General features: G+C 37.9%; 1 protein-coding gene across 1 annotated transcript in view; it reads left to right on the plus strand.

Annotated features, from left to right (window-relative positions):
* The window catches only part of GALNT2 (polypeptide N-acetylgalactosaminyltransferase 2), a 95,134-nt gene extending 67,821 nt beyond the window's left edge, over positions 1-27,313 (plus strand). The window contains exons 8-16 of the mRNA XM_065834030.2: positions 5,337-5,424; positions 9,091-9,178; positions 9,961-10,064; positions 13,091-13,217; positions 17,279-17,371; positions 17,567-17,650; positions 19,418-19,544; positions 23,063-23,182; positions 24,465-27,313. Of these exons, the coding sequence (XP_065690102.1) occupies positions 5,337-5,424; positions 9,091-9,178; positions 9,961-10,064; positions 13,091-13,217; positions 17,279-17,371; positions 17,567-17,650; positions 19,418-19,544; positions 23,063-23,182; positions 24,465-24,620 (987 nt within the window). The 3' untranslated portion in view covers positions 24,621-27,313. The remainder of the gene's footprint in view (positions 1-5,336; positions 5,425-9,090; positions 9,179-9,960; positions 10,065-13,090; positions 13,218-17,278; positions 17,372-17,566; positions 17,651-19,417; positions 19,545-23,062; positions 23,183-24,464) is intronic.
* Positions 27,314-27,667: the final 354 nt, after the last annotated feature.

Consider the following 27,667-nt stretch of genomic DNA (forward strand, 5'->3'; position numbering starts at 1 on the left):
TTTCTGGCAAACTCCCCTTCCTGGAAGGGCTTCCTTTCAAAATGCTTCTGTAAAAAATGATTTTGCTAAGCTATTCTGTCTTATAAATGTGCAGTTCTTCACTTATCCTCCCTACACTTCCCATTGCATTTCCTCAAAAAAAGACAGGGAGGAAAAAAAGTAAAACCCATTTACTTAATATGCAGATGGAGAAGCTATCAATTGATGTCTGATATTCCTTATTCTGTTTGATTCTATGGTGCTTTACTGCGTATTCCAGAAATACTGTAAGTTGCCTAAGACATATCAGCAGTTAAAATCCTATTTTGGAGTAGAAATAGCTTTAATCTGTTCAAACCTGGGCACTATTAAAGTACCTAGAGCCTACAAAGCCCTTGAGTGTGAGTAACATAGAACTTGCTTCTATTTTTGTGTTTGTGTGAAGTCTTGCAACCTCAAAAGAGTTGGGGAAATTTCTTCATTAAGCAGGGAAATAAACTTGAAGACATTAAATATACCTCAGAAGGAAGTGGAATGCTTGCAGCTAAAGCTCTAATAGATTCTAAGATGTGGAAACTGTTTCTGAGCCTTTTAGTGTGAATGGTTTGAAGCATCTACCTCTTGGAGAAATCAGAATGAAATAGTAGCTTTGGTCAACAAAATCCTGCTTTTAGCAAGATAGCTATTTTGCCATTTACCCTGCTTCTTGTCTATGACTTTTTTCAGGGCATACTCATTTAGCTTTGTCTAACTGATCTGGGATATGAAAAAGTGCTACCTTTTCATCATAACAGAATGTAAAACCTCATATTGATTTGCTAACAATTTTGCGAAGATCCAGCATTACACGTGGTATAACTTGGATAAAACTGATGTATATTTTACTTCGTGCAGCATCTGCTTTTTAGCTGCACATGAATTATTAGATCCTTCAATGCTTGCTCTTCACAATTGTCAGCATGATACACACTGAGCATGTGTGCCATTTAATAGTTTTCAGCTGAATGAATAGAGTTTTCCATTCTTAAAAGCTTGATGTACTGTTAAATAAGTAAGTGGTGTGGGATTCTAGTTTATTTTCATCTGGGGAGATTCCAAACTTAACAGGTGTGAGGTTTGATAAAGTAGCTTCTAAGCTTTCTGCTCATTCTAATAATTAAGGTATGGATAGTATTTACATATGGTATATGATAGTTCTTTGTTATTGTAAAATGGTTTTGTTCATAGTGCAGACAGTACATTATTTGATGTTAATTGGCAGCATTTTCTTGATAGTCTCAGTGACAAGAAGCTGAATAGAAATGAACTCGTTTCTGCTCTGGTCTCAAAGGTAACTTTTTCAGATCAGGGCTACTATACATTCATACAGTATTTTCTGATGCGCTGCTGCATCTCTTCTGTATGTGGTGGAAAGCATGGCTTTCTTTTTCGTTTTATTCCAGAGTTGCTCACTTGGCATTGAATTCTGTTGGAGTTTTGTGAGATTAGTTGTGTGTGTCACAATAGGAAAATGTATGGCTTCCAAGAAACAGCCTGAATTGAATCAGTTCTACAATGTTCTATCTGATGTGCTAGAACCACTTTAGAGAGCCATGTCTTTGATCTCTTGTTTGTGTTAAGAGCACCTGCGGCCTCAAGCTCTCCTCTCCAATTGAAGGATGATCCATCCCACGGTTTTCTTTGAGATGATTTCCTGGTTAGATTATCTTTGTCTATTGACCGCACTTGCTTAGTGTTCCCAGAGGGGTCTGACATTGCTGGGGTTTTTTCTTCAGCAATTTGAGCAAAGGTTTAAAGCAGAAGTAGCATACGTACAAAGTGAATATTTATGAGTTCAAAACATGCAGATGCCTGTGTAACCTGGAGCTGCTGTAACTGTTCCCTCCCGGAGAACGGTTTCCTGCCTGATTCCCTAAGGCTACCTTTTATGCCCTCTGGATTTGTGTGTGTGTGTGTGCATGTTGGAATGTGGAGACTGAATAAAGAGCCAGTGGAGTTTTGATTCTCCCAAAATGTCAACGTAGTAATAAGTATACAAAATCTTGAAAACATCAGTAACTGCTAGCTGTTTCATGAACATTTGTTTACTTGGCTTTTTTCCATTAATGATTTCTAGTCACTTTGTTCTGTCCTTATACCAGTTATATGAGAGAAATAAAAATTGGAAGATTCTGGTGCAGAACTGAACTTACCTGTTTTCATAGCATAGCTGTAAATCCAATATCACTTTGAGGAAGGTATTTTTAAACAGGAGATCTTAAAACGAAGAAAGAGCTAAGATTAAGAAATGAGGTGTGGATTCCTTTTTTATATGTCTCAGATGTGACCTTGAATGAGTCAACTTTTAACTGGCATAACGCTGAAAGGAAAATATTTTTATTTTCTCTTAGTCTTAAACTTAATCTTTGAAGTGTCTTGAGATTTTTCAGAGGGAGGAGTGAGCACTGTATGCAGAATTTTGAGGATAATTCCTGGTGATTTATGAGAATAATACATAATAGTCTAACTCTCTAGATCATACATAACCTCCTTATGAAATATTAAAATGAAATAGTCTTCTACTAATTTCCAGGCACTACAGACTTGCAGTATTCACATTATTTCTTTCCATTATCCTCACAAAAGAAGCACATGGTTTACGAGTTGTATGTTATGTATGTAAATTATGGTGTCAACCCCTCAGAACACAATGAGATTACAAAAAGAAGAGTTCCTTTTTATTCGTGTTATTGTTTCTAAAATGCACGTCAGATTTCTAATTTAATCACACTATGGATAAATAAGTGTCTTGCTTTAGGATAATTTAAAGGGAGCAGCTGCTTTTGAGTATCTTAAGTGAATGAATTTCCTGTACTTCAGAGACCCAGAAGCTCTTTTTGGCAGACTCTGCATTAATAGCTTTGTAGTGCCCTGCAAAGCATCCCTGTAAGAATGTACAAATCCTTTGTCTGCTTTGCTGCTGAGTAAATCTATAATTTCAAATAATGGAAGGAACAGTATGTTTCCAAGCCAACAAAGCGGTGGTTGTACATCGAACTGAATGCTCACAGCCTGAGCATTGTCTGTTGTAACAACCTTAAGTTGTTTAAGTAATAGTTAGGTGTAGCAAGTGGTGTTAGCGTGATGTCGCACTGAGATGGACAGAACTAATCAGAGCAGCAATAAAAGCCTCAACACAGGGGAGAGAAGCTCAAGCTCTATCTCATGTGACACCTGATAGCTTGGGCAGCTTTCAGTGCCACATTCAGCTGTGCCAAGCAGAACCGTTTGAGAAAATGCATGTTTTTTTGTCAGAAAATGTTTTTGGAGATGGGTATCGATGTGTAAGCTGTCTGAGTTTCAGACAGAATAAGGAAAAAGGCTGGTCTCATTTTTGTATTTCATGCTGATGGATGTAGTGTGAATAACTGATTAAGGCTGGATATCTTCTGTCTCATCAGTCTTTATATAAAAGAGTTTTCTAATTCTATCACTGGATATAGAATGCCTAAAATAAGGTCATGGGTGTATCTGAAGTGCTGTAGTGGTGTAGGGGGGCACACAAGCACATTTGGTGTTTTGCAGTTAAGGTGCAGTAAATCATAATTGCCTCCCAAGCGGAGCACAGCAAAACTGTATGCTTGCCATTCATTACAAACATGGACTTGGGCTGCAGCTCACAGAACAGGAGCTAAAGGTGTGACTGATGGGGAAACAGGACAGGTGGGTCATCTTTGTCTGTGTTTCTAGTTTGCTGTAGACCAAGCTAATTAATACTTAGTAGCAGACCTGAGTAGATGTTTTATTGCATCGCTGATAAAAGCTGATATTCGACCTGGGTGGTGTAGCTGCAGTGATACTTAAAAGGAATGTAGAAATCAGTAGTGAGCCTCTAGTTTTTAGCTTAGGCTTCAGTTCAGATTCTCTTGGGTTCTTCTTTTGGCCGATACAGAAGTTATTGACCTTTTGCTCACTCAGGCAGAATTTAGTTGTTATTTACTAGGTCATTAGTGCATATTAAAATAAGCACAGATTGAATAATTAAGATGAAATAAATGAAAACAGGTGTTTAATGTACTTATTGGACCAAGCAAAGAATTTAACTAAAAGAGTTGCTTTTAAGTCTCTTGTTACGAGCTCAAGCTATTCTCATACTAGTTTGGTTCCAGTCTCTTCTGTATAATGCTGATTAGCAAGGGGGGATACACTGCTGAACTGCTGTTGAAAATGCATGTATTATCATTTGAAGACAAACTTATGAAATAAATTCTTAAAATGGCAATGTTTAGATTGGTAGGGTTTTTTTAACCATGAGAATTGTTTCTCTATGACAGTTACTGAGACCTCCTGTTTTTTCAAATTTTTTTTTTTTTTACATTCACAGATTTGATGATATAGTGTTTCAAAGTTATCTGTGCTCTCTGAATGATGTTAAATTATGGAGCTCAAAATTTTATTTTGAACTCAAGCAAAATGTTCCATAAAATTAGAGTAGAAGTTTGCCTCGCTGTGTAAATGTAAATGCCCCGCAATAAGTCACGGAAACAAACTGGCTTAACTGTGATATTGCATTTCTAATATTAGATGAGTGCTTTTTTTAGGCTACTGATGTCTTGTGATACTGCTGGTTGATGAATGTTGAATTTTTGGAAAGACTTCTGTGTTTTTTTCTTAAACTATTTTGACAAAAACATCAGCCAAGGTAATTAACGTCACTCAGAGCAGTATACGAGACCATGGTTGGTCAGAGGAATGTGGTGTCTGTAGTGCTGGAATCTTGGCTGCTAGAGATTAAGAGCATTCAGCAGTTTGAGGGTTTTTTAGGTTCTCTTTCCTATCTAAGTATCTGATTGTGAAGTGTGATTCTTACAGTGTGAAATGGAGTAGCATTGACCTAAGACTTTTTTGATTGCAGGAAGGCCTAAGTGTTCCTTAAAGGTTGAAATAACAATAAGACCATAGTAGACCACATGGCTAGAGATTTGCTGTGGAAAGTATGACTTGCCTGGATGCTTCTTTTCTTTGAGCTGGTTTTAAAAGTAAGAATGGAAGCACTGTTTGCTTGACTGCCTTTAGAACTACAAGTTTGCTGCCTTCTTCAAGAGCGAGTCAGAAGAGGGTGATTACTCTGAGTAGACTGTATCAGAAAGAGGACTCACAGCCACATGGTGTGGTTTCTGCTTTCTGCTTTCTGCAACAGGGCTGAGCGATGCTGTTCATTCACAGCACTGGCTCTTCAGAGCCATCAGCTGAAGTAAGGGGAGAGCTGGGGGAGATACGCTCATGAAATCATGCTGAACTGATCAATATCTCATCCTACCTGCATCTTTATATATTGATTTCATTATTTCAATATTACTTTCTAATATTTATTTTAGGACAAGACCAGAGTTGTGTCTCCTATTATTGATGTAATTAATATGGACAACTTCCAGTACGTGGGGGCGTCAGCTGATTTAAAAGGCGGTATGTACCTGTACTGGAATACAAATTAAAAAAAAAAAAAGGCATCAAGAATCAAAGCTCATAATCACTGCAGTTGTGGAATGGGCAGTTAACATATGGTTCTTCCTGCTCATGGTTTAAGTTCTGTAGGTCAGTTTTTTTCTAGGGTTGGATTTTAATTGGCCTTATTGTCTTTTGCTTTAAAACAGGTCATCTTGATTATACTAATTCTTATAAGTTTGTGCTGCCTTTTACCAATGTGCAGTGCTCACTCCAATGTTTGTAGGACTGTGTACATGTCAGAAGCAGCTTATGGCCAGGGCTTATGATTCTCTTTTTAGATAAGACAGGCTTTAATTGCTCTCTAGCTTAAAAGCCCATCAGCAATGTAGTGCCTATGAGCTTTTTCAAGATGCTGGTTTGCTTTAAAAAAATTAAAATCTTCTGAATAAGCAGAAAGCTTTGGAATGTGTTTTAAAAATAAATGTTTGTTAGCCATGATCTGTAATTTTGAAGAGAGTATCATGTGACCTTGAAATTTGTGGTGTTTATACCTTTGCAGTTACAAAATTTCCTGTTAAATTGAATTTAGAAGTATTACAGTTTCACTGTGTCTAGCTAGTGTAAACTGTTGAGAGCAAATAGTAAAAAGACTTGTGAAGCTCTCTCCCCCCCGCCAAAAAAAATCCTTCCCTTTTTTCACTGTAAGTAAGAATCTAGTATTTAAAATAGCTGTTCTTCTCCCCCCCACCTCCTTTTTTAGACTGAACTGTCTGCACAAAGATATAAAATGAGCCACAGTACAGAAATTATGCAGTGCTGTTTCTGCAGTGTTTCAGCTTTTTCTGAATGGGCTTTCTTGAGCATGGAAGGAAAAACTAATTCTAAGCCTATTCTGTCAGTTACTACTCTCTAACTGGCTTCCAAGTGTTGTTCCAGTAAACTAAAATAAAAGCAATATTTGCATAATGTCACATAGGGTGCAATTTCCAGTCAGTGATGTGGAGGTGAGAGGTTCTGTGTCCTTTTAATTAACATCCTGAAGTAACACCTACAGTGCATATATTCACAGTATGCTAATGTATAGTTCTGTGCTATTATCTGAGTGCCAGCTTTATCAAAACCTTAAGGCTTTTACCAAATCTATTCATTATGCCTCAAGCATGGAAATCTCTATACCATTATGTGGCTTTTATTGTTGCCTGCAATAGGAGGAGTTCTTTCACTGAAACCTTTGCTTGGTTCCTGCAAGGTTCGCACTCTTTAATTCTTCCCAAGTGAAGTGAAAGAAGATTGAGAGATCATTTCACTTGTTACTGCTTTATCTTTGGAACTGTGTTTCCCCTTCTTTTTCTTTTTTCTTTTTTTTTTTTTTTAATTTTTAGTGCTTATTTTCTTCCCTTGTACGCAATAGAAATCGATGTTTTAATTTTTTATTTTTAAAGTGTGTGGAACCTCTGTACTTCTGGACTGAGGAGTGAGAAGCTTTTTTTTTTTCTTTTTTAATATTAACAATAGAAATTTTGCACATACCAGTGTTTAAGGCTATTTGGGTGTCTCTTAAAAAATGAATAATATATTTATTTTCAGTTCCCAGAGGACAGATTTCCATGTTAGAGGCACTTCAACGTTTGGTGTCATGGGACACTTTCGCTGGGCCAAATCTAAACATGGAAAACCAAGCTATGCTTTCAACCTGAGATACAGTATCTGAAGCATGGAGGGTTGAGACAGCTGGGACAGCATTTGTGCCTGGTCTGTTTTGAAAGGACTTAATCACCCAAGACAAGCAACCTAGCAAATGCTATGAAGGTTTTAAAGGAGACAGGGCTAAAAAAATTCCCCAAGTCTAGCCGATGCTAAATCCATGCACTTCATGTTACAAATTTTTTGTTGAGGGGGGATTTGCAAAAGTGTTTATGCTGCCCTGAGAAACACTTTAATTTCTGGAATAAACTGTAGTTAACTGAGATCTAATAATTTAAAGTATGCCTATGATGCAGTTTCCACTGGATGGAATTTCATAGTGGATATGCACTTGTGTTTAGAAAAACTCCTTTTACAGAATTACTGATATTATCTGATTGAGTGCAGATTTTTCCCAGAGTCAGTGAAAATGGAGACAGTTTTTACGGGTAGGCAATTTATACACATGTTCAGAGTTTGTAACAGAGTGCTGTGTTCCAAAAGAGACCCCTTGTGTTCACTAGAGTATACGTAACTCTATCTGTACTGCTTCTGCCAGAGAACAGTAGTTTTTTTTCAAGTTCTCCCAGATGCAAGTAATTTTGCTGGGTACGTATGATGAAATGCGACTTTTTAACTGCATGGAAATAGTGGAGCTCATTTTACTTTTCATGCTGGAGGCTTTATGGTACTATCGATTGTAGTCATTTTATGGTTTTGCTACTTGGAGTTTTGGAGTAGTTAGACAGTCTTTCATTTTTACAGTGCAACACTTCATGAAATACTTAACTGTGGAGAGAAAGAGTTGGCATGCATGCTGTAAAGACTGTTCAGGGTAATTTCTGTATTGTGCGTGATAAATGTCTTGTGAATTAAAACGAAAACTGTTTAGTTTTCAGCTCTCCACATCAATCATTAGTATGCACATTTACGGATACAGACAGTTTGTAGGACTGTACTTGTTGTCTGGTTACCTTCACTTTCCCCCACTTCCCCACAAGGTAATTGCTTTATCTTTATGCTGGAGAAAGAAAACTATTGACATCTGTGCACCAGAAATCTGGAAATCATTCGTTACATGACCTCATAGGATATAAATGTCTGGCAGCAGGCAGTCTGTATGAGGCTGGTTTGCTAGGTGTACTGGGAGAGGGAGATGGACCTTGTGTAGCTTTTTAATAGATGTTCATGCTCCTGGGTGTAACCCATCTTAAAAAGGGTTATGAAAGTGTTTCCTATAGGAAGTTTGTCTTACACCAGCTGTGCATCGTTGCCTAACGGCGGTGATTCAAATGCTTGTTGGGTAGAAAATTGCTGTAGGTGACCTATTGGTCATTATTCTGGTGGCTGCTATGTGCTGCTGTGCTTAACTCACTGAAGGACCAGACCAGCTGTTGCTGTGTGTACACACATGCAGGTTCTTACATAAAGGAAGTAAGATTTTTGGTTCTTGCGCTTGTCTCAGATTTAAAGAAAGATGCACTTAGAAATGTGCAGTGAGAAAGCAGGAAGATGTTAATAAGTGAGAGCTGCATAACCTGTTGTGACCTTCACCATAGAGAGCTCCTGCTGATAAAGGAATACTAACTGCTGCATAAAGCCTGTGTAAACATATGTGATCAAGTTGAAATGCAATTGTACAGTAAAAGACTTTTGGGAGCATTTGTAATGGTTGGAAGATCATCATATGGTGTTCTGTTTGATGTAAGGAAATGAGACATTGGATTAACATGAGGCTTTTGCTTTGTCACTTAATGACTGGGTTTCTTACTATGTGTAGTAGATGGCAGCAAGAGAGATCAAAGCTATTTTGTCCTGTCAACTTCCTTACCGTTTATCTGGACTACTGCTTGTTTGTTTTCTACACAGAAGTTTGTACACATTTAAAACTTTTAATTTAAATTACAGTTCCCAGTGTTTTCAGTCAACATTATATTACTACAAGTTGAATGATGACCAGAGTCTTTTTAATGTCCTTCTCTAATATTTTTCTTCTTGAAGGCTTTGATTGGAACCTGGTGTTCAAGTGGGATTACATGACACCAGAGCAAAGAAGAGCACGGCAAGGAAATCCAGTTGCTCCCATAAAGTATGTCTGTACCGCCACTTCTCCCTTCATTAGATTGTAGTTTGCAACTAAACAAAGCTAGAAATCATATTCTCTGATTCTGAAAGGGATCTTTACTATATCTTTCATTAATATTTAAACTTCATTATTGTGTAGCAGTATGAGACTCTCAGAAATAACTGGTATTTTAAAAAATACTTTAAAGCACACTGGTAGATTATTTACCCTTTAAATGAAGCACAATCTGCTTTTTGTGAAGTTGGTACCTTGTGAGGGAGGGCTAAAACTACAGCATCAGTTTTAATGTTTTTATTACTGGTACAAATTGCCACCCTTTAGATAAGGAGCGTGTGAGCCAAATGGGGCTTTGAAAACTGCCTCAGAAGGTGGTTGTAGTGTTACCCTGTTTCCCTGAAAATAAGACAGGGTCTTATATTAATTTTTGCTCCAAAGATGTTACTTTTTTACACGTATAGCTGCCTGGATACTATTTAAATTGACTTTTTTGTGAACTGTAGCTAGAGCTTCTTTTTGAAGTAGGGTTTATATTTCAAGCCTCCTCAAAATTCTTAAACAATCATGCTAGGGCTTATTTTCAGGGTGGGTCTTATTTTTGGGGAAACAGGGTGTATGTGCCATAGAAAGTGTGTGCACACAGCATTCGAAGTGATAGATGCAAAATTAGTTGCAGTTGAAAGTACTGCATTTTTTTCAAAGAGATATTAACCTTGAGATGCAAATAATAATTACCTCACAGTTTATGGTTCTGTAAGTATTTAATTTAATTTTTCTTGTCTGTTTAGGACACCCATGATAGCTGGTGGATTATTTGTGATGGACAAATCTTATTTTGAAGAACTAGGGAAGTATGACATGATGATGGATGTTTGGGGTGGAGAAAACTTAGGTATGTATATTATTTACTTTTGTATCAGTCTTGAAAGAATGCAGGTTTCATCATTGCACAAAATCAGGAAGACCATGACTCTGTGACAGTAAAGGCAAAGAGTTAAAACTAGAGTTAAAGCTTCACGTGCATTATTAACAAAATCCAGAAGATTTATTTCGATGAAAGAATTAAAGCAAGGTAGCATTTATGTGCTAAATATGGGAGAATAAAAGTGTTTGTTCATTAAACAGTGAAATTTTTTTGTAATGGAAGTTGGGTGATAAAATACAGGATGTAAACAGGAAATTGTTTTCAAAAATGCTATTTTGTTTGAAAGTCACATCCTCATCTAAAGTTATCGATTAAAATACCTTACATTGGCAGCATTTAAACATTATTGTATGTTTTAAGATGTTGCTGAAATTTAATCTTGAAAAGTGGAACACAGGAGTTCATGAGTTTAATGTTCTTACATACATCTTAAGAAATCAATTAAAACTTAGCTGACTGAAGAGTAATCTGCTTCTTAACATTAATAATACTATACTGCCTGGCATCTAAACTTAGTGAATTTTTAAATTTTAAACCCTTACTTTAGCACTGTGAGATAATTATGGTTGAGAAGGCTTTTTTTTTTCCTAGTTCCTTATTTTCAGATGTCTGAGTGGGATTTAGAGAAGGAGGAGCAGCAACTGAGAGAACCTGTGCTTTAACCATTTCTTCTTTGACCTGGTGGTTAGTTCTGGCTTTAGTAGGTTTTTTTGGCTCTTTGCATTACAGTATTGTATGAAAACAAAAAAATATTTGGGAGGAACAGAACTGTGACTTCTCAAGACTTCCATTCTGTCACTTAGTATTTTAGGGTAGAGATGCATCTCAGACATTCTAAGTAGTGTGTTTTAGGTCCAGTTCTTGAACTTGTAAAAACCCATGAGTATTTTGAGTCACTGAAATACGCACATGCATTGAGCATATGCTTGCCCCACAAGGCAAAGTTCGCTCTATACAGCATACTAAGTATGGAGACATGGTAACCAAATCATAGAATCACAGAATAATTTGGGTTGGAAGGGACTTTGAAAGGTCATCTAGTCCAACCCCCTATGATGAGCAGAGAGATTTTCAACTAGATCAGGTTGCTCAGAGCCCTGTCCAGCCTGGCCTTAGATGTCTCCAGGGATGGGGCATCTATCACATCTCTGGGCAACCTGGGCCAGTATTTTACCACCCTCACTGTAAAAAAAAATCTTCCTCATGTCTATTCTGAACCTCCCTCTTCTAGTTTAAAACCATTACCCCTTGTCCTGTTGTAACATGCCCTTCTAAAAACTCTCTCCCCGTCCTTCTAATAGGCCCCTTTTAAGTACTGAAAAGCCACAATAAGGTCTCCCCAGAGCCTTCTGTTCTCCGAACTAAACAACCCCAACTCTCCCAGCCTGTCCTCACAGGAGAGATGTTCCATCCCTCTGATCAGCTTGGTGGCCTTTGGACCTTCTCTAACAGGTCTGTGTCTTTCCTGGATGCAGGACTCAGGTGGGGTCTCACCAGAGCAGAGGGGCAGAATCACCTCCCTTGATTTCTGGCCACACTACTTTTGATACAGCCCAGGATAGGATTGGCCTTCAGGGCTGCAAGTGCACATTGCTGGGTTGTGTCCAACCTTTCATCCACTAGAACCCCCAAGTCCTTCTCTGTGGGGCTGCTCTCCTCCCTTCATCCCCTAACCTGTATTGATAAACATTTTTAACACTCCTGTAAGGACCTTAAAGGCTGGAAGACACATCCTTACAGTCGGGTGTCTGACCTTCCTATGCAACACGTGAAGAAACCTCTTATGTGTTTTGAACAATTACTTTATTTGCTTTTGTTTTCTCACTATTTTGACTGTATATTGCTAAACTGTATTAATATTACCGTTTTTCTTTTTTTTTTTTTTTAAAGTGTCCTAGACAATATTTGATTACTACAGCAATACTTGCATTTACTCTGAAAACCTCTTTTGCCGCTAGAGCATTTAAATATCTGATTAGCTGCAAGCATGTACTTGAGTGACTTTTTTTTTTTCTGAAAATTTAGCAACTGCTTTTATACTTTGACAATTTAGGCCATGATAGCAGGAAAGGACATAAGCAACAGCTCCTCACTCAAGGTCTGAAGACAGCATGCGAAAAACTGTTTGTTTCTCCTGCTGCATTCTGTTCCCCTTTCTCCCTGGGAAGGAGGAGATGGAGACTTTGCCTGTTCAGGGAGCAGACAAAAGGCACCCCAAAGTCAGTCAGTACAGCAAACAGCTAATGATGTGTTCATACCAGACTAAGTGAAGATGAGTAAAAATCACATGGCATATGATTTAATTGGCAGTAAATGACATAGGCACAAAATAACAGAAATCTGTGATGTGCAGTTTAAAATTCAACATGCACACTTGTTGGGCCTCTTTATTCTCTAGCTTATCTCTGAATCAGTGGCTTGATGTTATGTTCGAATAACCTGCTAGGTGGACTTGCAGAATAATTCTATACATTATATTTATACTTTATAAAACTTAGAATTTTCCTTCAAGCATATACAGAGCAGCTGTTGTAGAAGTTTTGTTCTTATGTTAGTATGGTCTCAACTTCACAAATTTCAAGATGGGCCTGCAGTATTTTACCTAAATTAACTAAGAGACAGCTCTTACCATGGTGCATTTTCATATTGTTGCTAGATTTGACTGTAACACATGCTTGTTTTGCAAAATGTTGATCAAGGTTTGTTCACTCTTGTCTTGAATTTGTAAACTCAAGTTCTCAGGATCTTTGCAATACTTTTTGATAAGCATAGGAGGATTGGAGTACACTGGAGAACTGGATGGACCATTACAAGGTTTGAGTCTAATTTGAAAACCTGTAATAAATGTTCTGATATGCCTTAGCGTTCTGAGAAATTCTAGGATAAACAATCTTATTGATCTTAGCAATAATCACTAAAAGTCTTCCCTGTAAATTGTATACTACAAAATTACAGTATTTTTTTTATAGTGATCTTCCATGTCTTTATTTCAGAGATCTCATTCAGAGTTTGGCAATGTGGTGGGAGCCTAGAAATTATCCCTTGCAGCAGAGTGGGACACGTATTCCGCAAACAGCATCCTTACACATTTCCCGGTGGGAGTGGTACCGTGTTTGCAAGGTAACTGTTAAGCCTTCTGCTAAATAGCAGTGGTTTGGATTTCTTCAAATGATCAGCAGGTGGCAGTAATTTCATTTTAAGGATCTTTTATTTAGAAATATTTGCAATGTTATCTACCATGAAGAAACATTAATTACAAGGAAGTTAATGACTTGGAGGCAACTACACAGATTGAGAGAAGAACCTGAGAGTTCAAAAAGGGAAACTTCTAGTAGACACAGCCCGAGAATCTGGAAAAGAAAGAAATATTTAACTTGGCGTTCTATCAATTCTGAAAACTTTGTGTTTATTTTGTTTTAAAGGCGGCTTTATTTTCAGAACTGTCTCATAAATCCTTATTTTATAGAACCAGAATATGCTAAGGTACAAATATACTTTGCTTGCTTTTTGTTAATATATGATCAGTATGTGATATGCAAATAATTATGTAGAGTGATTCTGGCACTTGTGGCAGTCTGGCAACTTCATTCTTTATCACATTTGCCTTTCCTGTGCTATGTTTAAAATACCTTTTCTATAGACCTAAGAAACTGCGGTTTTAAGAGCTTAGATAAACATGTTGATAAAATGTACAACAGTAGCTGAAATACTGAGCTATTTCCTTAGTTTCTCCTCTATAGAATGAAAATAGCAATTCTGATTTTGTAGTGGATTTTAAGTGATATGGGTAAAGGTATTGCATAAATATATGGTGGGTGTTTTGACCAAGGCTCTATCAGTTGTAGCTGAAGAATCAGGTTTTGGTTTAAAGAAATGGACTTGATACTCAGGGCTGAAGAAGTAAAAGTCTCAGCTAAGGGTTCTGTGAGCTAAAAGCTGCAAATAAAATTGTTTATCCTTGAAGGAATATGAAGCCCAGACTCTGTTTGACATAAAGCAGCGCGGAGAGCGCAGATGTGCTTGAATTCATGTTCTAAGCTGCTGATATATTTGGACTTGTGTTTCACCTTAGACTGAGGAACCTACTTAGGGTGTAATTCTTCTTTTCCACATTGGAGTCACCTTGGTGGCATAACCAAAGAATTTAATAGTTTGATAAAATAAAGTCATTGTGCTGTCTTCCAGTAGTTATAATAGGGATTTTTCTGGTCCCCTGTTCTTTGGGATCTATATTTGATGCTACAGTGAAAAATGAATAATAGTACTTATGGGAAAACAAAAGCTACCAATGAAATATCCTCTCTTAATACAGCATATCTTTATTCCAGTATTTATAGTTTGCATCAGAAGGATAGAAAGATCTACCAGTTAAACTGTATTGTAGGCTTAGGACGCAACTGGTTTAGTTTCGTGGTAGGTTTTAAAATGACAATGTCATAACAAGGAGCATGGTTAATAAAAATAAATTGTGTAGTTTTTCCACTCCTCTGCTACTTTTCCGTCATTTGGCTGTTCTCAATATGCTGCTTTTCTTGTGTAAATAGGTGCTTAAAAATAATTCAGCTGCAAAGTAGGAAGGAAAGGAAAAAGGTGTGGCTGTATGTGTACAAGGATACAGCAGACATCAGAAGTGCATCATCTTAGCAGATGCTTAGGATTCTGTGTTTGCCCTGGAATTATAGGTTTTGAATTTTGTTGTGAAGTCAAATCATCATTGTGATTTGATCATTTAAATGTTCTGACAATTAATATGACAGGTTTTTTAAAGTCACATTGTGTTTTCCGGTCATTTGTGTTCAAAATAAGTTTGTAAAGAGATCCAATGTGTACTTGAGTGGTGAGGACGGCTGAAGTCTGGAAACTACTGGTGTCTTGGGTACTTAGATCCCTTTCTAGATTTACCTTTCTCTGCAAGTGGTTGATGGCCTGTGTCCTTAGCTGTCCAGATGTCTCAATTTCTGAAATGCCATTAACATTCTGTGTTTCATTGAAATTATTTTTGAATTGACCTAGAAAAGTTGCATATCACTTAAAAGCAGGCTTGACAAGTTGCCATATGTTTGAAGTTTCCTCCTCAGTCAGCTTTCTTGGGTGTCAAACCAATATAACAGAATGCCTTAATATCCATTTGAGCAATGACAGAATGAGAAACCTGAGTTAATGGGATACCTTGTAATACAGGTATTACCAGATATGTGTAGGAACACGGTGCCAAGAAACATGGTGCCTGCGATCTGTGCTGGTCTTGCAGTCGGGACTTGTTTAGCTTATAGCATCATCTCTCCCGTGACTGTGCGCAGTTTGTTCTGGAGTGCTCTCGATAAGCACCCTGGTTTCAGCTGACTAGGCAGTATGCACTGCCTTTTGGCAGCCAAACAAATTGGTGGCTCTGGATGAGAGTCTTGGAGTCCTGTTTCAGGAGAGGGTAGACCACATCCTGGCTGTGTGGCGTGGGCAGAGACAGCTTGTGTCTGGCAGGATTTGTTAGACCAGTGCACATGGCCTTAATATACCACTTCAGACAAACTAATAAACCTTGCAGACCTTCATCTGCTCCATGCAAAGCTGCCTCTGATTGCTCACTGATGGGTTTCATTAGCTGTAACTCAGCATTAAGTGCTGGGTGTACCAAGTTCCTCAGTTCCCTGCCTTCTTGAGGGTTTTATTAGTTTGGGAGTTTCTCAGCATCTATATAGTTTCCATATTCCTGTTGCACTCATCCTGACCTGTTCTTCCCCAAGGATGGGGAAGCATGATGCAGGAATGGATTCTGGCCTTGAAAGTGCCTTTGGAGTCATTAAACTCAGGCAAACTGAACATCTCCTCTCCAACCACCAAAACCTGTTTGGCCTGTGGGCGGCCAAGCTGGTTGCTGAGCAAATGGGGGCAGGTGCTGGGTGACCTCCTGACACTCACACAGGCCTGAGGGGCTGCAGGCGAAGATAAACTCAGACAGCTCTCTGATATGGATTGATTGGGGTGTTGCTTACAGATAATTTAAAGGAATCTCTGCAAGGAAAAATCAGTCCTCAAACTGAGGTCCTCTCAGGGACCTGTGAGAAGAACTCGCTTTATCCTATTTTTTGTCTTTGAATAGGCAAATCCTGTTAAGTGCTGGCTTGACTTAGTTTGCTCTACTTGCTTTAGATGAATTTACTGCCAAATGTAAAATAAGCTTCAGAGCATGGCAGTTGCAAGTGAAATAAAACTTAATTTTCTAAGCCTAAAATTACAATGGAAGTAAATGAGTTTTACATGGAAGCCAGGGGATGGAAAAAGGCTTCACCCTCTTGCAGTCCAAAAGGAGACTTAAAGACACCAGTTACATAAATACAGGAATTTTAGTTAGAGATATGTTTGATTAGAAGTAAAGAATTTGGGTTAGTGTTTTTCACATTTATTGCGATAATTAATCTCTTGGATTTTAAAGCATTAAAAATATTTTCTGATTACTGGTTCTCCTCTGTTACCTCAGCTGTAGCAGACTTGATTGGTTCGTAGCCTTAAATGTCATGACAGCTTATGTCTTTTTGGAACTTTCAGTGCTCTGTTGGTAGGGATATAAAAGACTGAAAATACATCTTACCTGTGTTAGCATATCTGTTTTCAGAAAGGTAAAAGGCATTCTTAAATATTGCCAATTGTTGAGACTTTTATGTTTCCCATTAGCTTGTGTATCCAGGTTGAATACTCACTGAATTTGGCTTCTCTCAACTTACTCTTACTGAAAAAAAAGACAACAAAAAGCTGTGAAAACCCAACCAACTAAACAAAATAAAGCAAAAAAACCAACCAGCTAAACAGAAACAAGCACAAAGGACAACAACAAACCAACCACCACCAACAAAAAACAACGAACAAGCAAACCCCACAGTAATACCAAATTATTTCCATTAAGTTTGCAGAAAGAACTCCAAGATGTGCATTAAATTCTGGATGAAAACCTGAAGCAGAGATGAGTGTGGAAATAGACATAACTGAAATCAATGCATTTAGAATGAAATTTATGTTACTCTAATGCCTTTGGATTGCTTGGGTCTTTAGCAGGGAATCTTCTACCTGGCTTGAGGCAGCTGATTGTGTAGTACTAGGAAGGATTACAATCATCCCAAGGGTAAATGACATGGTTTAATTGCAGCTAGTTAAAATATAACCTATGTATTTCATATGATTGTCTCTAGAAATACACGCAGGGCAGCAGAAGTCTGGATGGATGAGTATAAAAATTTCTATTACGCAGCAGTGCCTTCAGCCAGGAATGTACCTTATGGCAAGTAAGTTGCAAGTGCTTCTTTGCCCTATTCATTTATTTTTTATGAGACAGCACCTCCCAAGGTGATGATAGTGCTAGCTCTCGTGTTATGTCTTAAAGATATAGTTCTACTGTTCTTGATTTTTCTGTGTATTCTTTAACATGTATGAAGAGAGCAGCCTGACTTTAAAAATGACTTGTTTTTTTTCTCCTCTAGTATTCAGAGCCGAATGGAACTCAGAAAGAGACTTAGCTGCAAACCCTTCAAGTGGTATCTTGAAAATGTTTATCCTGAGTTACGGTGAGTTTTGGCTGGATCAGAGATAGTGCGGAGTTCTCTTTTTGCCCTCCCCAGAAATCGTTGTTTATTTTCTCCTTCCTTGGATGTAAATGGTATTTTTAAATTTAGTTGTGAAAGCAGTGCCTCACGTGTGCTTATTTGCTTTTGGTTTTTGTTAGCTCTGTTCCTAAAGAGCCATTTTTCCCTAGTAAGCTGCTTTCTATACTTGCTGAAAAGAGGGTCCAAAGGGCCCAACTCATCTGAGCCTGAAGTTAGTCTCCTACACAAGCTGTTTGCTCAGAAGTGAACTGTTCTGTATCCTGTTGTCATCCCTTCAAAGCTTTTGCCTTCATTTGAGCACACACCTGGCCAAGTGAGGGGACTAAATCTCAGTACAGTCCAAGTACCAGGAGGCAGCAGACCAGAAGCCCTTGTATTTGGTCGACAAGAGTAGATGCCAAAGACACTTAAGATGTGGAGTCTTCTGCTCTTTCTGTCTCTTGTTCCCTGACACTACCTATTCATTAACTTTTGGGGGGGTATGAGAAGAGAGAAATGAGGGGTGACATTGCTAACAGTTTCTGTAACATGAATGCATTGTAGCTAATGAGAAATCCTCAAAGAGAAACACTTTTTGAAAGGATAAAAAGGGTTTTTTTCAGTAACCTGTTTGTAAGTATGTTTGTCAGATCTGAGTCTATAAACTAGTTTATCTGCTGTCAGCCTAATATTGGTAGTGTGATGGAAGGATACTGTGTGGCTTATAAGAATAATTGTTGTGTTTTGTTTTTTTTCCTGGGGGCACTTCATGTTAGTAGAATCAGGTAACTGCTGCTGGTGTACAGGCTGGAATGCAAAAGCACCAGCCATTACAACCATAGTGAAACATGTGCAGAAATACACATACTAAAGAGTCTCATAAACCATGATGATGCTGAGGAAGTTATTCTTTATTTTCTCTTAAAAGTGTCAGAGCATATTTATTTTTGCTTAATTTGTCAGAAAAAATATGTCTTGCAGGCTCCCCTGGAAAATGTACTGCCATAAGCATTACTTCAATGTAATGTCATCTTACTCTGTATTTTCTCATGTGCTCATTCTGCTGGGTTGAATTATTATACTCACATTATAGTAAGAAGTTTTAAAAGGAAGTAATGTGTACTTGCTTTACTGTTTGGCATGAACTCATAGACTGTACCTCACAACTGTACTTTGTTGAATGGCTTTGCCTAGCTATTTCTATACTATATGAGTGTACTTTATGTGCAACCATTAGAAAATAGGTATCAGCAAAACACTGAGATATAGATATCTATATTATTTTTTTAAAAAATTCCTAACCCCTTTACTAACACCTCAGTAAAAACTGTCTGGGAAAAATGTATAATGTCATATTTCTGCCACAAACTAGCTTGTCTGACAAATAGGGCTTGATGGCCTTAACTGATAGGATTAAGCTTGAGTGACCTTAAATTATGATGTTACATCGTCTTTAATTTGCTTTTTGTGCTGAGTTTGTATGTTCATCTTCATTCTCTGGTACAAGTGTATTTCTGTTCTGTCCTAAGCTTGCAAATTTACTCATGTTTGATCAGTTCATGATCAGATAATTGCCTTCTCTCCTCAGAAGATGATTGAGATTTCCAGATAGTAGTCATCACTCATCTTAAATCTGTCATTTTAAAAATACTCTGAGTAAAGACAAGGAGATAAGAAAGAAAAGGGGGGGGGGGGGGCGGGAAGGAAAAAGGAAACTGAATTAAGCAGATATTTCTGGTTTTATTTTAGGGTACCTGATCATCAAGATATAGCTTTTGGGGCTTTGCAGCAGGGTACCAATTGCCTTGACACTTTGGGCCATTTTGCAGATGGTGTTGTTGGAGTTTATGAATGTCATAATGCTGGTGGAAACCAGGTCTGTATGCCATTTTTTTTTCCACAGTATGTGATCTTCTAAAAAAAAAAAAAATTAAGACGTGAAACTTTTTAACTCGAGCGGGTATTGTGTACTGGTGATAGGAAGATGAACACATATCAGCAGGTCTGTTATTATAACAGATTAGCTAAATAACTTCTCCCTCAAACGTAATTTTGCATTTTCAGGATGGGAATCTGACCCAAGAGATTAAATCAGTGTGCATCAGATTATCGCCTTCCTTTGTGTCTTTTAATATTTGCTTTTATACTAGAGGCCCGTAACTTTCTTCCCATGAGGCTTTTTTCAGTGAATTAGTGTGTCTGATTTTTTTGGAGGGGTTATTTTTACCTAAGAAAAGGGTTGTATTAAGCATATGGTATAAGGTCAGCAAAACAGAAGAATGCTTTCCTGTGAGGCCTTATTAGTAATTTCCAGTTTGCAGCAGTGGAGTATTAAAAAAAAAAAAAGTCTTAAATCCCTGTTTGGCTCTTCTAGAAAACAGAGATGCTTAAGTGTCATCTCCTATTCATTCACAATAAAGGGAGTGTTTCAACAAATCCTGTATAATCCTGTTCTTAAACGAGTTAAATCTGCAAATGAGAGCATAAATTATTTCAAAGTATCTATTTATGCAGTTGTGATGTAGTTATCATTCACAAAATATAGGCATAGGTGCTCATTGTTTTGTGTGCTGCTTTGTCACTAAATTCTTTCCAGAATCAACTTGACTATAAATCAAATGTAAGATTTGACAGATGGTGTGAACTGTGGGGTTGTCACATGCAGGGACAGAAGTTGGACTTGATGATCCTTCCAACTCAGGGCATTCTATGATTAATGCTTCAAGTACCTCTCTTAAAATAGAGGGCTGGCCAATTTCAAATCTGCTGTTGAATGAGTATCAGAATTTTGCTCAATCTGCTTAAAATTGAAAGGGGAAAACCCCAAAAGTGGACAAAGCCTAAAATTAAGAAGTTATGATCTGAAAGATGAATCATGTTCATTTGAATGCATTGCCATTATATATGTGATATATGCCTCTCTTCCCTATCATTAAAGAGAATGTATCTGGGGAGGCTTTTTATATTACCTTTATGAAATTACACTCCTTTTCTGAACACCATGAGCAGAATTTGTATTGTGTTGGAGGGAATGACCAACATGGGAGAAGAGGGGTAGGGAACGAACCAGAGTCTTTATATCTTTACTATCTTTTTTCACCTGTTGTTATCAAGGGGGCTGGGGGAAGTTGGGATTAAGAGTACTCAGATATAGGCTGTGTAGATGATTTCCTATAATTTGAAGAGTGTACCCTGGGTTACGCTCAGCACAACTTAAAAGGTAAAATTTATGTCAAAATGGGATTTATGTTTTTGCCCCCTGCTTCCCCTCACAAGCTCGTAGAATTCAGTGATTGAAAAGGTAGATGTGCACCTATAACAGGCTGAAGAAATTTTGATGTATTTGACGATTATGTACAAATATGTAAGGTTCTGATAAGGAGCTAAAGGTAAAGCCAAATGCACGTAGGTGCAAGGGGAAGGTTTCAAGTTAGTGGTGTTCTACTAACTTTATATTTCTGATTTATGACACAGGTTTTTTTCATATGTCCTGATTTTAAATTGTTACGTAGAGTTATCTTATTTCCAGCTTGTGCCATGAGCGCATACACTGCTTGCATTTTTTCTTCTGGTATAGTGGAACTTGCTTGTCTCCATTGTAGCTGGTCAGAGTTCCTGATCACTGGAGGCACATTGTGTTTCATACCATGCAGGTCCCTCCCGTAGATGTCTCCAGCAGCAGACCTCGGAGCTCTTGTGAAGCAGTACCTTTGGCTTTTCAGTGTGCTCATTTCTTGCCTGATTTCTGCTGTGTCTGGGGCTGTCGCAGCCTTTTGATGGAAGGGTAAAAATGTATAAAGCAATATTTTAAAGGCTCTAACTTGCCCTGACTTCAGGGTTCTCAAACACCAGTTTTACCACTTCCCTGGTGGTATTTTCAACTGTCACTGTTCAGTATAAATCTTATAAAGGGGTCATCTGTTTCAGGGGCATTTGTGATTCCTGGTCAGCTCTGAAAATAACTTATCTAATTCCTTACGTTATTAAAAGTAACTATTAATGATTCTTGTTGACATCTTATGAACTGGACAGAATGGAGAAGGCAAGTAATTTTGATCTGAGGTTAACATATTGATAGTTGAAAGGAAAATTTTTCATCTTAAGGGTTTGGGAGGCTAAAAAAGGGATACGAAGTTGTCCTGCCTCTGCTTTGTTTTGCATAGATGTTGTTATTCATCTAATAGCTTGCTACCTGTATAACGGTGATCAAGTTTAAGTGCATGGGTTAGAAGTTCTGATTGTTTCATGCGGATCTGTTCTCAAAGGAATTTAATAATTGTTAAGTTTGCTAAGTTTAAAAGTGGTTATTCAAGACAAAAATTTGGTTATTATGTTATCAGAAAATAATTTTAAAAAAATGGGGAGGGTGTTATTAGTCATTTAATTTCTTTCTGAAACACTGCTTGCAAAATAATATTTAAATGTGGCCGGGCTTTGACCTGTGTATCTAGGGTTTTGTATTATACAGCTCTGAGTCCTCTTTAGTTGTTGGAGAAAAGCTAATCATGCCATTTTAAGTCATGAAAAGCATGATTTGGATGATTAGTGTGGCTTTAGTTGATAGATTAGCTTCCTTCCTGAAGGATAATTAGATAAATGAAGAGCAGTCTGGATTCTGGAGACCAGACTCTGGGGAGAAAGGCATGGAGAGAATCTGAACATCAGTGCAAGATCAGACCCCACACAGGACACTGAGATCAGACAAGCTGAGCAGCAGAACATACAGAATGGGGTTTTCTTTGCTCCCCAATTAAAAGTTGCATATTTAAAGGAAGTTCTGTTGTACGTGATGCCCTGGATAGGAAGTAATGCGCTCTCTCTGCCCCTGAGTTTGGCCCTCTTGTGTATTACTTTCTGGTGGTCTCTATCATATTAAGAACTACTGTTGCCTTCCTGTGGTACATGTGCTTTGGTTAGTGTGTGGATAGGGTGGCCACTGATGATGCAGACCAAGCTTTTAGGGTTTATATATATATATATATGTGTGTATATATATATATGTATGTATGTATTTTACATTTATATATAAATCTTTCCTACATAGAAGATGTGGGGGGGAGGGTGTAACACACACATACAGAGGTAAAAATACAGCTGGACAAATACTTTAAACCTGAGGATGTGTGAGTATGTGCTGTACTTGTGTAAAGCCGGCAGAGGGAGCAAACAGCCAGCCTGGCCCTGAGCACACTTGGGGATATTGAAGCAATTAGACTTCCTCTGTTTGAAAACGACGTTTTTCCTCTCCTGCTCTAAGGGAAGCAATGAACTGTTCTAATGCTCATACATACTATTTACAGATTTTAATCTGTGCTTTCTATGCAGAGATAGCATGTGTACCTTCTGCATATGTTAGTATACACAATTTTGTATGCTTTTTTTTCATTTTTCTAGGAATGGGCCTTAACAAAGGACAAGTCAGTGAAACATATGGATTTGTGCCTTACTGTTGTGGACAGAGCACCTGGTTCACTAATAAAACTTCAGGGCTGTAGGGAAAACGACAGCAGACAGGTCAGTATGTCGTGAATGCATGTGAATGCAAAACAAGGACTGAAAACGGGAGTGCAGGAACCTGCACTGGTAATCTCATCTTCTGTCTGTTCTGCTCTTCATTCTGTCTTGCTGTTGTTTGTTTGTGTGAAATTAGGCTGTGAGACATCCAGGCAGAGCAGCAGGAATGAGCTTGTGTACCAAGCTTTTCACAGACCAGCAGCAATCTTTTATGAACATAGAGAACAACAGTGGCCTTATATAAAGGTTTCATCCAACAGTATTGATGTGTAACAGTCTTCAGCTGCTATGTCTCTTTTCTGAAATAGAATATATGTTCCACAATGTATTTTTGAAAGGTCTTATTCAGTGAAGTTTGAAGATTATGCAGACTGTGTCTCAGAAGAGTGTGGTTTGGTTTCCTTTCTTATTTTTAGCTGTGACCTGTTCATAACAGCACTGGACTCCTTCAGTTCCTTTTTATTAATGCAGCATTGCAACTTCATCTATTTCCTATGCCTGAGGAAAATCACATTTGCAGAGTCATACCCTTTTTGATCTAGTCATATAACAATTCATTTCTTTCTGCTAAGTCATCAGTTCTGATTGGCTGCCGGCTTCCTTGCTTTTCTACCGGAGTTTTTGCAGACAGATAACTAAAATGTTGTTCCTTGACAAAGGAAGAATATTCTTGCCACTTTTCAGAAAAGGCAACTAAGGAAGCAAGATTTTCTTGAGAAGGTTTAAAAGCACAGTATGTTGGAAATAAAACAGAAAAAGCTTTTTTTAACATACTGTATTTGGGATTTAGCCTATGCTTGGCATCACCTTGAGCTTCAGACAGCACAGATCGACTGCCTGTCTTCTGTGTAGTTGAAAGGTGTCTGACAGATTTCTGGATTTCTGTAAAGTTGTCTTTACTAATTGTGCTGCTTGATTCTCTACATTCAGAGTTGTAGTGTTATGTGGACAGGTTTTGTGTTTCTTTTTTTCTCCAGACCAAAGGTTTCACACAGGTAATGCGGTGTGATAGCATATTTGAGAAGTGCTGAAGTAGAAGAAAATGATTTGCTGTCTTCTGTATTTATTGCAGAGTGTTAGTTGAATGAACAGTTGTTTTGGCAAGGCTTGCCATAACTTATAGACTCTTATTCAAGGATCGCCTAAACTGCATACTGTTACTGCAGTTTTCACAGCTTTCCCAAGCACGAGCCAAGGAAGCTTTTGGAGGTTTCAAAGGGCAGGACGCAGAACTTGCCCTTTCCCTGCTTTTCCAGCTCAATAACCATATTTTTTCTTGCAGAAATGGGAACAAATTGAAAGCAATTCTAAACTGAGGCACGTTGGCAGCAACCTCTGTCTAGACAGCCGAAATGCCAAGAATGGTGGTCTCACCGTTGAGATCTGCAGTCCTTCCTTGTCACAGCAGTGGAAATTCACACTTAATCTGCAGCAGTAGAAGGACTTACAAGCAAAACGCTGTTTCAATTCATAGACGTTGGGCAAAGTTTTGATTGAATTACTGATGTATTTCTTAAAACTTTCCACGGAACTTATATACCTCAGTATTCCACCTTTATCTGAAAGTAGGAGAGTGCTGAAGCAGACACCAAGGATCCAGGGTGCTTGGAGCACTGCAAAGGTGTCACTGGACATGACCGCAGCACAATTCCTTCTTGGTGTGAAGACTTCAACAATTCCTTTCTGTCTTCAGTTATGTACTTGCACAGCAGATAATTAACTCTAGGAACAACTGATGTATGATTAAAAAAAGGATCTGAAGAAACACCTGTGGGGAACAGTGTGGGAGGGAGGGTGGGAAAAATTACTAGGAGGTGGTCATTTGAAAACTCCATTTGCATAAAAGTCATGGTTTGTCATCTCCAGAAACACAAGTGTCATTTTGAAAGATTTTTTTTTCTCCTGTGTGTACTTGGTAATTTGAATATGAACTTTTCTATGATGGACTATGAATATAAATATATAAAAGTATATATATTGTCAGCTCCCAACAATTTGTATGAGTTTTCATCACCCTATAATTATCAATGAAGTGATCAGCATAGGTATAACCAGAAATTGTATTGGAGTGTGAGGTGAGTGAAACTTTATGAAGGTGCAGATTTTGTGCTGCTGAGTGTGATGTCCGTGCTAACACTGGATGCTTTTGCTTTGCAAACTGGATCTACTTCTTACTACTTTGCCCTCACTGGAGATCATGAAGCTCAGGAGGAGAAAGAAAATAGCAGAAAAAGGCAATGTGTCTGCACAGGTGATTGCTTGGATTGGTTATTCCAACTTGGAAATTCATTACATGTCCTCTGGATAACGTTAAACTTGATATTTGTGTTGATCATTTCTGTAGTACTTCATCTTGAAAATACTTCCTCCTTTGTTACAAAATTATATAAACAATGCAGATCTTTCATGCAGTCCTGTGAGTTCAGCACAGTTTTATTCTGGGCCCTAATGAAAAGAAGTTGTCTTAAACTCCCCTTTTGAGTTGTACAAGTAAGACAAAATAGTAATGTCACTGTTGACAGTACAAGATCTGAATTTTGACTTGCAAGGATGAGCAGCTATGTAATATCTCTGAATTGCACTTGCTTAATTTATAGACCTACTACTGGGGAATTCTGTTTTGTTTCTGTAAATGGATCTTTTGAATGGATTCAGGCTTGGCTCTGGGAATCAGCCTGGATACCAGCAGACCCTATGTGTTTTTAATCTGAGAACCAGTGCATTTTGCAGCTTCAGTCCAGCTGAAGTCATTTTTGTATTTAAATAAGTGTGTTGAATTTAACCCCAACTTTGACCTGTTCTTTCTTATGTTTGCATAGACTATATACTTTTTTTATTAAAAGCAAATGCTTCAATGAGCTTTGAAAATGAAAAGGTAAATAAGTACTAAAAAGCAAGATAGCATGGACGAAAATTAGCGCAGACATGCAGTGCCAGGGTGTGGTTTTGGTAAGGTGATGGATCTCAGAAAAATGTAAAGGTTGATCCTAAGGAGATGAGAAACATCTGCTGTACTGCAGTATACTGGTACAGTTCCCCTCTTTCCTTGTTCCTGGGAGTAGAGTAGTTCCTGATTTTTCAGTTTCCGTTGGCTGCATCTAAGTGTTAGGTGTACAAGTGGTACTTTTCTGGGCAAGATGGCTTTAGCTGTGCCAGTTAATATGCCTGTGAATACCTTGTGTGTCTGAAGCCAACTTGCAAGTGCCTGCGTACTTTTTAGATGGGGGCATTAATTCCAGTTTCTCCTATCCATCATGTGACTTTTTAAATGAATAAGTAACGCTTTTTTCTTCACAATCCATTTTCTCCACAACTTGCCTGTTTTAGAGGCCATACAGTGGATAATTTATTTTTCAGCTTTTATTCTCCCCCTATCTATAGTCTTCTAACCTAGCTCAGACCTTGAAGAACGTGATTCATAAACATAGCAGTAGATTTCTTCATATTCTTGAAAAATGAACACTGAAATAAGGGCTCAGCAGCAAGTCAATTGTGTGAGGTTTTGGGAAACAGAATTTAAAAGAAATCTCAACCAGTCAGCTTCTAACTGTGGAGGTATTTGCAACTTTGATACGAGGTGAAATCAGCAGTTGCAACTCTGAATATTGACCTGCCTTCTATCTCTGAATCAGAATTGCTAGTAAAAAAATCCATATTTCTCCTCTTATGTCTTTAATGTCAACTGCCATCATAAAATGTAGGAATAGTTTCACTAATTCCCCATGGATACTGTGCATAGGGGGTTGAATATAGAAGCTGTATGTTGCTTTTCTTTGAAAGAACAGACAAGAAGTGGTATCCTTTTGTTATGTTTACATGACAGTGTGCCAAAGTTACTTACTGTGATCTTAGGGGTTTTTAATGTTCAAGAAATTCTCCCATTTGAAAGATAAAGTAAGAGCCCTTGAAGCAAGTTGTGATGGAGTCTCCTGAGAACTTTTCTTACCATCTTCAGAGCAAGAATGGTGATACTGTTTGTTTTGCAGATTTTCAAAACATAGTTTGGAAACTGTTTTTTCAGTTGGTTTGAAAAGTCTGCTGTACAGAGCTTGTACTTTGTTCATTTTATAGATGGAAACCATCCTTGAAAAATTGTTTAACTTAAATAAAGAAGAATGCTTTATAGATAAAGGTGTGGTGCTTAATATAACTGAGAAAAACCAAGAAGTCTGCCTGGAGCTTGTAGATTGAAGTAGTTTTCAAATGCTTCAGTTGACTTGGTTGTTCCGTAAAGTTCCCGTTCTAAAAGTGTGTTTATGTGGGTGTACATTTGCATTTATGAAAAGAGAATTTGTATTTGAATTAGTATGGTAAGTTTGAGGAAATGGTGTTGTTTTGGAAGCTGCTTTACCTTGAGGAGTGACTTAACACTGACAATATACTGCCAAGGCAGACTCCTTCCTGCTCTGTGAGGCCTGATCTTCTTCAGGCTTCCACTGTTCCTCTGCTGTCAGAGACCACCATGCCAAGCAGGGCAGGGGCTCC

The sequence above is a fragment of the Patagioenas fasciata genome, chromosome 3 (assembly GCF_037038585.1).
Source record: "Patagioenas fasciata isolate bPatFas1 chromosome 3, bPatFas1.hap1, whole genome shotgun sequence".
NCBI classification, from domain to species: domain Eukaryota; kingdom Metazoa; phylum Chordata; class Aves; order Columbiformes; family Columbidae; genus Patagioenas; species Patagioenas fasciata.